Below are 12,653 nucleotides of genomic sequence, written 5' to 3' on the forward strand. Positions count from 1 at the left end.
TTTGCCGACGGCGAGGCTCCTTGCCCTTCCTAGCAGAGGAAGCAGCGTGCTCTTACCACCCGTGGCATCCCTAGGGGTGTCAACCCGGGAGGCCCAAAAAGCCGCCCACCCCTAAAGGGGTGAGTCCACCAAGGACCCTTTGAGGATCGGTCCGAAGACCAGCATGTAAGCCACACGAGGCGGCGCAAACACCCCCACAGAGGCGGAGGCCCTGGAAAGCAAGGGAAGCGCATCCAGGACTGACTCACAGACGAACTACAGACCCTGAACCAAACGTTCAGCTAGGTCCTTACAGGGCTCAGCAGCACCAGTCAGAGTCTGTGACACCAGAGACCGCGTCAAGACCGGTCTCAGCGGGGTCCCCACAGGCAGGAGCCCCTGCCACGGGCAACGTGGCGGCTTTGCTCCATCCGGACACTGGAGGGTCCACAGGAGGAGAGACCCACCTACTTACAAAGGGGTCGCAAAGCATTCAGGGACTGCAAAAAAAATAAAATATATATATATATATACACATATATATATATACATATATATATATATATATATATATATATATATATATATATATATACACTGCGGTGTAACATAAAAAGTCCAAATAAGGAACACAGTTGCAGTGCGCTGCGGTTTGCGGAACCCAAAAGGGACCGGTACATCTGGTACCTCCGCCAAAACCACAAACCGTCTAGTTACTGAGCTATAAGCTCTAACCGCAGAAAATAAGAGCTCCAACAAATTCCTTGGTCGCGTGGGTTTTATAGCCCGCATCCACTGACACCACAGAACCAGAGCCAGACGCAATAGCCGGGCATAGTCTAATGTCAGCGGCATCCCCCGAAGCAGGCTCAGGGAGGGGGCGCTTTTTTACCCCCCAACCAGGCACTAGCTGCTTCAGAAATAACACTCCCTCAACAGAAGTGGCAGGGGGAGGGGCATCAAGGGTTAACTCAGGCCTTAGTGGGGAGGATAGTACCTAGTACAGGCTCCAGGGCATCCCACCACCGAGTTACCCAAACTGCTAAGCAGAGAACCACCCACGGTCACCTCCCGGCTGTTCCAGCTCTAGTTCTGAGCATGAGGGCCCCCAGGGAACTCACCACCCCGCCTGGTGCATCGCGCTGAGAGGAGCCTGATGATGTGCTGAGAAGCCGGCTGCGCTGCTGACAGTCCCCACGGAGAGATTCGCGGTCTCTCCGAGCGCTAAAACGGCCAAGGACCACACGAAAATGGCCGCCGAGATACACAAGGCGCGACTACGGCAAAATGGCGGCTGTGGCGCACTTTTCAAATATATATTTTTTTTTTTAAAGAACAGACAGCCAGCAGCCACAGCAAAACAGCACATAAGTCCCGCAGAGAACACTACAGCCCCCTGCAGTGAACACACACAGCCCCAGCTAACACACAGGCCCCGGTGATAATAAAGAGACCCCAGAAAAAAAAAAACCCTCACAGCCGCTACCCAAAAGGGAAGGAAGGAGAGGAATAAGGGAGAGAGGAAAGCAGGGCGAACCCTCAGTCGACCTCCCAGGGGAAATTTCAGTCAGACTTACCTGAGCAAGGGTCACTACTTACCTGTCCTGCGACTACCGGCTGGAGGTATCCCAGAGAGAACCAACGTCCGCTAAACGGCATGGCTGTCGGCCAGACACACTGTGACAAGGCCATAAAGACCGGTCATATGTGTGCCCTAGAACCGAAGTTCCCCGGCCGCCCCTGGAGCAACGGGGCCTGTCGTGGACGTCCCAAAGCTGAGCTAAGGGCCGGCACACGCTCGAAGGCCGAACCTGGGGGGACTACAAGGGCCGAGGACCCAGCCTGTCACCCAGTCGGCTGTTGATAGAAGAATCGCAGGATTCAAAAATGCAGGAACAAAATAATAAAAAGCGAGAAAAAATTGCAAGAAAATTGCAAGAAAAACTCCAGAGTCCAGGACTCCAGAGAGAGCCCGACTCTCCTGTCGGTTAGGCAGAAACAAACTGAAGCTGCTGGAGCAGGGTGTGGGTTATGCCTGGGGGAGCCACGCCCCCTGGGAGGAGCGGCATGAAGGAAAGTTTTTAACACCTTAAGTGCTGTAGAATTCTGCCTAAATCTCCTGGTAGGAAGAAGCATAACCCTAAGGTCAATGAAGGCTGTGTCCGTCTATGAACGAAAGAGAAACAAATATAATATGAGAACCCCCCCTCAGATGTACCTTGATGTCCTCCATCTTTATATCCAGAAGCTCGTCAGGTTCCACGATATCGGCCCAGCTGTCCGGCTCGTCGTCACCCTGCTGACTGTCAAATATGATCTCAAAAAACACCAGCTTCTCAGAAATGGTGCTGAAGGAGTTGTCGAAGCAGATCATGTAATCTCCGGCTTCTGTGGGCTCCACGCTGCTCCCAACAAGAGAGACGGAGAGAGAAATCAGTTCAGGCCAAAGGTCAGTGACACGGAGCGCACAGGGAAACTAAAGGGCAGCACAGAGAATCATCTACTCACGTGTGGACCCCGTCTGATCTCCTATGCTCATTGATCAGCAAGACCCCTGAAGGGGTGGTGACCGAGAAGTCCACATCCAACCCGGCTCCACCGATAACCTGCAGGGGGCAGCAAGGAGACAAGGAAATCGTCAATTATAAATGGAGCATAAATACTAGACATGTGCAATTCGTTTTGTTTCTAATTCGTTTTTTTACGAAAATTCGTAAATTTTTATTTACGAATTTTCGGACTTCCGAAAATTCTAATTTACGTATTTCCAAAAATTCGTATTTACGAATTTTCGCATTTCCAATTTTTTTTTATTTCCGTATTTACGAATTTCGGAAATACGAAAAAATTTCGGATTTTCGAAATTCCGAATTCGAAAATTGAAAAATTCGAAATTCGAAAATTGAAATCCGAATATTTTCGTATTTCAGAAATTTTAAAAATTCGAAAATCGATTTTTTCAGATTTCGAATTTTTCAAATTTTGAATTTTGGAATTTGGCATATTTCAATTTTCGAATTTCGAAACTTCGAAAACTGAAAAATTCGAAAAATTATAATTTTTCTATTTTTGACATTTTCATTTTCGAATTTTCGTATTTCGAAATTTCGAAAAATGAAAAATTCAAAAAATTAGAAAACTGAAAAATTCGATATACGAAATTTCGAAAATGGAAAAATTCGAAAACTGGAAAATTCGAAAACTGGAAAATTCGAAAACTGGAAAATTCGAAAACTGGAAAATTCGAAAACTGGAAAATTCGAAAACTGGAAAATTCGAAAACTGGAAAATTCGAAAACTGGAAAATTCGAAAACTGGAAAATTCGAAAACTGGAAAATTCGAAAACTGGAAAATTCGAAAACTGGAAAATTAAAAAATTAGAAATATGAAATTTCGAAAATTCGAAAAGTAAAAAATTTGAAAAATGTCAAATTCGAAATTTCCCAAATTTACGAAAAAAAAAAAAAAAAGAAAATAACAAACAAATTTTTTGGCAGTGCACATGTCTAATAAATACTACCCAATGTGCTAACAGGGACCATCATAGCGGAAATATGGAGAGCTGTCCTTGCCAAGCTTTATTTTCAAGTGGTTATCCTCATCCTGCAGCTTCACCGACAACAAACATGCATGCTGGATCTTCAAACCCTTACTAGATACATACCCAAGATGGCCACACATTGATCCAACATTCCATTCATGTACGGCCATTCATGTTCATTAAAAATAGATTTTCTTAAAACAGATTCTCACAAACCTGCTTGCTAGAAAATTTTGCTTGGATCAGCTTGTGATCCAAAGATAAGTCAATGGGCTGAGCCAGCGTGAGCCAATGGGCTGCAGCGCTGATCTGTGTATTCTAACAGCAGGGGAGTCCCATGGTCAGAATACAATAACAAAGCAATGAGGATTCCCCCATCCACAGTTTAGCTATAAAAAAAAAAATATATATATATATATATATATATATATATATATATATATATATATATATATATTTTTTAATAATGCTGAACTTTTGGCAGGAAGAGGACAGGGTCACACGGCGGTCCCCCCCCAATTCTCCAAACTAGGGTCACACGGCGGTCGTCCCCCCCCCCCCAATTCTCCAAACTAGGGTCACACGGCGGTCCCCCCCCCCCCCCCATTCTCCAAACTAGGGTCACACGACGGTCCCCCCCCCCCATTCTCCAAACTAGGGTCACACGACGGTCCCCCCCCCATTCTCCAAACTAGGGTCACACGACGGTCCCCCCCCATTCTCCAAACTAGGGTCACACGACGGTCCCCCCCCCCCCCCTTCTCCAAACTAGGGTCACACGGCGGTCGTCTTCCCCCCCCCCCCAATTATCCAAACTAGGGTCACACGACGGTCCCCCCCCCCCATTCTCCAAACTAGGGTCACACGACGGTCCCCCCCCCATTCTCCAAACTAGGGTCACACGGCGGTCCCCCCCCCCCCCCATTCTCCAAACTAGGGTCACACGGCGGTCCCCCCCCCCCATTCTCCAAACTAGGGTCACACGACGGTCCCCCCCCCCATTCTCCAAACTAGGGTCACACGGCGGTCCCCCCCCCCATTCTCCAAACTAGGGTCACACGACGGTCCCCCCCCCCCATTCTCCAAACTAGGGTCACACGACGGTCCCCCCCCCCCAATCTCCAAACTAGGGTCACACGGCGGTCCCCCCCCCCATTCTCCAAACTAGGGTCACACGCCGGTCCCCCCCCCCATTCTCCAAACTAGGGTCACACGGCGGTCGTCCCCCCCCCCCCCCCTATTCTCCAAACCAGGGTCACACGGCGGTCCCCCCCCCCAATTCTCCAAACGAGGGTCACATAGCGGTCCCCCCCCATTCTCCAAACTAGGGTCACACGACGGTCCCCCCCCATTCTCCAAACTAGGGTCACACGGCGGTCCCCCCCCATTCTCCAAACTAGGGTCACACGGCGGTCCCCCCCCATTCTCCAAACTAGGGTCACACGGCGGTCGCCCCCCCATTCTCCAAACCAGGGTCACATGGCGGTCCCCCCCCATTCTCCAAACTAGGGTCACACGGCGGTCCCCCCCCCATTCTCCAAACTAGGGTCACACGGCGGTCCCCCCCCATTCTCCAAACTAGGGTCACACGGCGGTCCCCCCCCCCATTCTCCAAACCAGGGTCACATGGCGGTCCCCCCCCATTCTCCAAACTAGGGTCACACGGCGGTCCCCCCCCATTCTCCAAACTAGGGTCACACGACGGTCCCCCCCCCCATTCTCCAAACTAGGGTCACACGACGGTCCCCCCCCCCCATTCTCCAAACTAGGGTCACACGGCGGTCCCCCCCCCATTCTCCAAACTAGGGTCACACGGCGGTCCCCCCCCCATTCTCCAAACTAGGGTCACACGGCGGTCCCCCCCCCATTCTCCAAACTAGGGTCACACGGCGGCCCTCCTTCCCCTCTTCTTCAAACGAGGGTCACGCAGCTGACCCTCGCTTGACGTTTATGGGGGGGGCGCAACCCTCGCTTGACATTTATGGGGGGCCGCCAGGAACCCTTGCTTGAATTTAATGGGGAACCGCGACCCTCGTTTGAAGTTTTGAGGGAGCGGTCGCGACCCTCGTTTGAAGTTTATGGGGGGGGGGGCGCGACCCTCGTTTGAATTTATGGGGGGCCGCCGGGAACCCTTGTTTGAAGTTTATGGGGGGGGGCACGACCCTCGTTTGAAGTTTATGGGGGGCGGCCGCGACCCTCGTTTGAAGTTCATGGGGGGGCCGCGACCCTCATTTGAAGTTCATGGGGGGGGGGGGCAACCCTCGTTTGAAGTTTATGGGGGGGGGCCACGACCCTCGTTTGAAGTTTATGGGGGGGGCCACGACCCTTGTTTGAAGTTTATGGGGGGGCCACGACCCTTGTTTGACGTTTATGGGGGGGGCTACGACCCTCGTTTGAAGTTTATGGGGGGGCCACGACCCTCGTTTGAAGTTTATGGGGGGGCCTCGACCCTCGTTTTAAAGTTCATGGGGGGGCCACGACCCTTGTTTGAAGTTTATGGGGGGGGGGCGCGACCCTCATTTGAAGTTTATGGGGGGAGGCCACGACCCTTGTTTGAAGGGGGCTGCCACAATCCTCATTTGAAGTTTTGGGGGGCACCCCCCAAAACTTCAAACGAGGGTCGCGGCCGCCCCCCCCCCCCCCATCAGTCACAGGTGCTCCACCTTGAATGTGAGAACCACCTTTGAACTAAAAGGTGTGGGTCCCCTTCGTCACCATAGCCCCGAGTCCCCGGCTGTCCCAAAGGTACTCCCTGCCCCGGGTGTATTCTCTCCCTCACCTGGTACTCCACCTCCATGCTGCCATTGTACAGCGCCGTCTGATAGAAGCACTCCTGTCTCCCGGCCGGCAGAAGGAAGGTCAGCTCCGAGTCCTGGGGTTGTCCCAGCCCGGCCACTAACACCGGCAATAACAGCCACAGCACACCGCCGAAGGGAGCCATAGAGGCGGCTAAGACAGCGCTCACACACCGAGGCCGCTTCCGTAACAGCCAACTTCCCTTCCTAACTGGCTCCACCAACTGTCACTCACCTCACCCCAAAGCCTCATTGGCGAGCGTCCCTACAGTAAGCATGCGTTCATTGGAGGACGCGTACAAATCACCGCCCCACCTTCATTTTCCCTGAAAGGGCAAGAAGCTGATCTGGACCAATGAGGGCGTCGAGGGGCCAGTAATACCTAGAGACCCTGACCCGTGTACACACCGCACCTGAACACAGGGACGTCTCTGTCTGCAGGGGGGCGGGGACTAGGCTACGACAAGATGGCGGCTGGAGACAGCTTCCATAATAGTGTATGTTTTATTTCTTTTTTACTGTACTAATCTAAAAGAGGAATAACAATGACGGATTCTTTAGCAATTATTGAGTAGATCTCTCTTCAAATGTATATTTATTTTTGGATAAGGAAGTGTTCTAATCACTGCCCCATCCTTTATGATTGCCATAACACACAGCCACAGAGAATCCAACATGTTATGCAAATATATTTCCTGTGAATCTGTTGCAAAGTGTTATACATGGAGATCCTGCCAGTAACAGCACTTCCTGTTGCAGGCTGACAACGCTAAGCCACTGCTTCACAATTACCAGTCAGCATTCCATTTAGTTTGTCATTGGGGGGGGGGGTTATCAGGGGGGATCAGATTAGCATACCAATAAGCCAGCTGAGGGCGCATGCATGGCAGGCTGACAACGCTGCTGGTAATTGTGAGGTAGCGGCTTAGGGGTCAATTCACTAAGTTTACCGCATGTGATAACATGCGGTAAACGTGAGTCATTTGCAAATTATTGTATGTGGTAAATTAAGCCCAATTCATAAAAAAATAAATATAACGATTATGCAGTATTTACGGCAAAAAAAAAAAAAGTGTGACGTGTGCAGCGCCTGGTTACTTCAAAGTACCGGTGCTATTTAAATTTATAGGGGGATCAGAGTGTAGTTAAACTCTGATCTGGTAAAAAAAATTAAATTGGGTCTCTGTCTCAGCTTGCCTGTGCTGTGGGCTCATTCTGTTGCGCTGGGGTGTTCTTCCCACTCCAGTGCAGTAGATGGCAGCAGTGGAGTCAAGGTTTGGGTGCTCTTCCCCAGCAGCCAATCATCCGATCCCCCCATAGGGGAGAGCGGAGAAAAGACAGGGAAGTCCCTGCACAGTGTGCGGGGACCGCCCTGTCATCCGCCAGCTCAGCGGGGATCAACGGAGCGATTCCCTGCTGAGCAAACGGAGCATACGGAGGCGGATCATTACTGATCCGTCCCGTGTGAAAGGGGCCTTATAGACCACTTTTACCTACGGGTAAGCCTAGAATAAGCCTTACCTATAGGTGCAAGAAATATCTCCTAAACCTACACGGTTTAGGAGATATTTACACTAGTGATTTGCGCCAATGTCTACTGCGCATGGGCCGTAGACAACAGCGCAGGCGCACTTTCGAATCAACGATCGTGCCATTTCTAAAGGAGGATGTGCCGTGACTTGCGACTCCTGCAAATCACAGCATTGGAGCCGCGATACCCGGAAGTCTCTCCGGGAGAGATGGCGGCGACGGAGGAGGGGAACGAGGACCGCTGTAGGGGCTTTGATCTCAGGTAAGTAATTCATAATGAGCTAGTATGCTATGCATATGATTAGCTCATTATGCCTTTGTCTTGCAGAGTGTTTTTTTTTTTTTGCAGAGGGTTTACTTCCTCTTTAAGTCCAATTCACAAATGGACTAGAGAGTTAAAAAACATGCAGTATTTACCACCAGGGTTTTGCTGGCGGTAACACATGCGGTATTTGTCGGGGACTCCCATGCTGTTTTTTGAAAAATAGCTGCTAAGGAATGGGCTGGTAGGCCGTCTGCCGCATCCTTAACAATGGATGACTAATCAACTGTCAGCGGGTTACCCCACTGACAGCTGAATGTAAAAAAACATTCAGACAATTAAAAATGTTGGAAAAAAAAACACAGTGCCCCCCCCCCCAGTCCATACAAGGCCCTTTGCCAAAATATAAAATCCCTACCTGACCCTTATTTGGGCATGCAGCCCGGCAGGTCAGGAAACTTGAATCATACCAAACCACGTGCCCTCAACATGGGGGGGGTGCTTTGGGGCAGGGGGGTCTCTGCCCTCCCACCCCCAAAGCACCTTGTCCCCATATCATTGGGTTGGGACAAGGGCCTCATCCCCACAACCCTGGCCGGTGGTTGTGGGGGTCTACCGGCAGGGGACTTATCGGAATCTGGAATCCCCAGATCCGCCCCCCCCCCATGTGAATGAGTATCGAGTACATTGAACCCCTCCCGACCCATTCACCAAAAAAAGTGTCAAAAAGCAATAAAAACAGAGACAGTTTTTGACAATTCCTTTATTAAAAACGTTCCCGTCGTCCATGAAAGCTGGCTGCCTACTGCAGGCTTCGCCGTTTGACAGTTTTTAAAAAGGAAAGGGGCGATGTCACCTGGTGGCACCACCCCCTTGTGATGTCACGGACCGCTGCATGCTGCTGTAATTACAGCTAAATTAGTATTTAATGCAAAATTCTTAAAGCGGGGGTTCACCCTTAGAGGGCACTTTTTCCCCTTAGATTCCTGCTCGTTTTCTCTAGGGGAATCGGCTATTTGTTTTAAAATATGTGCAGTACTTACCCGTTTACGAGATGCATCCTCTCCGTCGCTTCCGGGTATGGGCTGCGGGAATGGGCGTTCCTTCTTGATTGACAGTCTTCCGAGAGGCTTCCGACGGTCGCATCCATCGCGTCACGATTTTCCGAAAGAAGCCGAACGTCGGTGCGCAGGCGCAGTATAGAGCCGCACCGACGTTCGGCTTCTTTTGGCTACGAGTGACGCGATGGATGCGACCGTCGGAAGCCTCTTGGAAGACTGTCAATCAAGAAGGAACGCCCGCTCCCGAAGACCCATACCCAGAAGCGACGGAAGAAGATGCAGCTCGAAAACGGGTAAGTACTGCTCATATTTTAATACAAATAGCCGATTCCCCTAGACCGAACGAGCAGGAATCTAAGGGGAGAAAAAAAAAAATTTAATAAATGGGTGAACTCCCGCTTTAAGGAATAGGTCAGCGTGGTCTCGATCAGCACTTGCTATTGCAAGCATTATGATGGATTCTCGCTCCAGGACTGTGTATTGTGGTGTGCAGTGTATGGAGCACTACATGGAGAAGGGCATCACAGCTGCTTTGTGCAGCACGGCAAGCCGGTCAGGATATTTGGAGTTGGTTCACTTTTCCAATTTTCATGAAAAAATTTACTTTAGACACATGTAATTCGTTTTGTTGTGAATCGAAATTAGGACAAAATTTTCGTCATTCAGAGTTTCAGACATATTTAAATTTCCAAATAACAATAGTAACGAATTTCAACAAATCTGAAATAAATTATATCAAAATGACTTATCCAAATTAAAATTAAAAAATAATTCCGACAACAATTGTCCAATGGAGCATACAAACGGTCGGATTTTCTGACAAAACCCTGCCATCACACATTTGTTGTTGGAAAATCCGATCGTGTGTACGGGCCTTAGGAGTGAGGCACCGAGGGTGGTAGGAGGCTGGAACCTAGACACAACTCATGAAGTTGCTCTGCATGAAAAAGCACAGGGGTTTCAGGGCTCTCTGCAAGGCATCCAGTTGCACCTTTAGGTACCCAATTTTTTAGGATTAGACCACTTCCAACACACTGGTGGCTCCCAAATATGGAGTAATTGTACCAATTGGAGAGGGCCTGGCTATTGTATTGCACAATGGCCACCTTTCAGTCTCCTCTCCACTTCTTTCCTCCCCCGCTTTCTTTTATTTATTCCTTTGTGTGTCACTTTTTGTATTTTTGTGTGTGTACACGTTTTTGCACGTGTGACTGGTAGGGTGTAGGTCCTCGGGCCTGCCCTGAAAGTCTTGGGAGGGGGTGGACATGGCCTTCTGGCTTAGTTCTCCCTCTCTCATGGGGGTCTCCCTTCGGGGGAGCCCCACCTAGTACTTGGGTGGGTCTGTTTTGGCAGACACTCCAGAGAAAGGGGTCCGTCTAGTTTTCGGCCAGATGGACCAAGTGTAAAGTACCCTTGGCCCCGTCTGGACATTTTCTTGGCACTGGATGAAGTTTTTGCGTGTGTTTCACACGCCATGAGCTTTTAATTTAAAAAAAATGGATATGGAGATGCAAGTGCAGTCACTGTAAATTAAAGTTTAACTCAGGGCAAAACTTTTTTGTTAGTTTTGGATGGAGTGGAGAGGGATTAGAACACTTGTCAGATTTCATTGTTGTCTTTGTACCTGTTAGGGAGATTCACCTTTCTATTTGTCCTGTTTATCATTATCTTTGAAAGTGAAAGTAAAAGAAAATCACAAATTTCTGGGTTGTTTCCAGAAAAGTAATAGAGAGGAATCTTCCAATAGGGACACTAATTCTGGTGAGCTGGGAGTCCCCAAGGAATTCCCTTAATTTACAAAGATTTCCTCTCACTTCCTGTGGGATGGGGAGTGAAGGAAATCTCCCCAATGGGACGCAGATCATACCTCCCAATATTTTGAGATGGGAATGAGGGACGCTTACTAGTAAACATATGTAGGCATAGGCAGGGCCGGATTTGCTCTCCCTGCCGCCCCAAGGCCAGGTTCCACAATGCACCCCCTCCCCGCCAACCGAACCCCCCCCCCCAAATCAATGGAGAATGTGCGGCACGGTTAGTTCAAATATGTTTTGTTTGTTTTTTTACTTTTTTATCCCTTTTTTATTATTTATTTGTAGCTTGTCGCTTACTTTTTTAATTTTTGTATCATTTTATTTTATTAATTTAATTATTATTTCTTATTTATTTATTTTTTATCAATTTTTTTCCACTTAACTTTTTTGCTATCACACAGGAGAAAACATTTTCCTGTGTGATAGCAATTGGAGGAGACATGTTTTCTTTATTGACCCTGTCACCTCCAAAACAGGAGTCCTAGCACTGTGCTAGAACTCCTGTCACAGCTGAGATGGGAAGAGCACAGCTCTCCCCTCTCACTGTGTACATAGGCAGCAGGGACATGTAACAGACTCGGTGGCCGGGGGGGGGGGGAGTCCCGAAGACAGAGCCAGCAGAGAGAGGTATGTGGGGTGGGGGGGGGGGGAGGGGAGGACGGAGGACGAGCGAGCGGATTCCCTCATAACTTACCGCCCTTAACTGTATGTTCCGGGCGTCGGGGGACTCCATGCCACTGCCGCCCCTTGGAGCCCTGCCGCCCCAAGGCCTGGCCTCAGTGGCCTTGTGGAAAATCCGGGCCTGGGCATAGGACATGCCCACTGACACACCCCCTTAAAGGGGAAATTACCAAAAAAAGGTTAATTAAATTCACAAATGCTTTTTTTACCACTACTTATTCTTTATATTGGCTTTTCAAATTGAAAAATGCAGCAATTAAGAAATTGGATGAAAGGTTTAGCACTGGGAAACATTTTTTGAAAGATAAAAAGTGAATTTTATATATAATTGTATAGATTAGACCAAAATGAGGGACCAATGAGAAGGAAAGAGGGACAGGGGGACATTGTTCCAAATCAGGGACAGTCCCTCGAAATCAGGGACAGTTGGGAGCTATGCGCAGATGGTGAAATATATATGACAGGAGTTATAACCCTCCCGTACTCTATCCAAAATGAAAAAAAAAAGGTTTTGCCTATAGGTCTACTTTAAGATCCGGAGCATGCCCCGTAAGTTATAACAACTTCAAAGGATGGGCACTAGATTTGAAAACCAAACTGTGCCTGCCTCTTGCACGACTCACTGGGCAGCCACAAAGGTCACATACAGTATATGGCTGAAATCAAGTTAAGTCTCAAAGTCAGTCGTGTCAATGTGACCAACGTAACGATTTCTTAAAGTTGTGGTTTCCTGGCAAGTTTTTCATCTTCAGTTCCTTATTCCTGGGTGTGGTGACTGAGCACAAAGAAACATCTCCCCGAGAGAGTGGCATGGAGCTGTTGTTTGTTCTAGGTAAGAATTTTTACGTTCTTGTTACTATATAATACCTCCATTCTCAGGTCTGGCATGCTGGGCCAAGTCACAGAACCATTGGGCTAATCTGAAGTCTATATATTTTCATGAAGAAGGACTGTTTAATAAATGAAGAAGTTAGCCCAAGGGTAATCAT

The 12,653-nt window shown here is 48.9% G+C and overlaps 2 protein-coding genes across 3 annotated transcripts in view; one reads left to right on the forward strand and one right to left on the reverse strand.

Moving 5' to 3' along the window:
- TMED1 (transmembrane p24 trafficking protein 1) overlaps nt 1-6,536 on the reverse strand; it is a 35,495-nt gene extending 28,959 nt beyond the window's left edge. Inside the window, exons 1-3 of the mRNA XM_040346456.1 lie at nt 6,301-6,536; nt 2,488-2,585; nt 2,198-2,381 (exon numbers count right to left, since the gene is read on the reverse strand). Of these exons, the coding sequence (XP_040202390.1) occupies nt 2,198-2,381; nt 2,488-2,585; nt 6,301-6,462 (444 nt within the window). The 5' untranslated portion in view covers nt 6,463-6,536. The remainder of the gene's footprint in view (nt 1-2,197; nt 2,382-2,487; nt 2,586-6,300) is intronic.
- Nucleotides 6,537-12,333: 5,797 nt separating this feature from the next.
- The window catches only part of LOC120933312, a 39,478-nt gene continuing 39,158 nt past the window's right edge, over nt 12,334-12,653 (forward strand). For both annotated transcript variants that reach the window (XM_040346453.1, XM_040346454.1), the window contains exon 1: nt 12,334-12,496. In XM_040346453.1, coding sequence (XP_040202387.1) covers nt 12,475-12,496 — 22 coding nt within the window. In that variant the 5' untranslated portion in view covers nt 12,334-12,474. The remainder of the gene's footprint in view (nt 12,497-12,653) is intronic.

This window comes from Rana temporaria, chromosome 3 (genome assembly GCF_905171775.1).
Source record: "Rana temporaria chromosome 3, aRanTem1.1, whole genome shotgun sequence".
Taxonomy (NCBI): domain Eukaryota; kingdom Metazoa; phylum Chordata; class Amphibia; order Anura; family Ranidae; genus Rana; species Rana temporaria.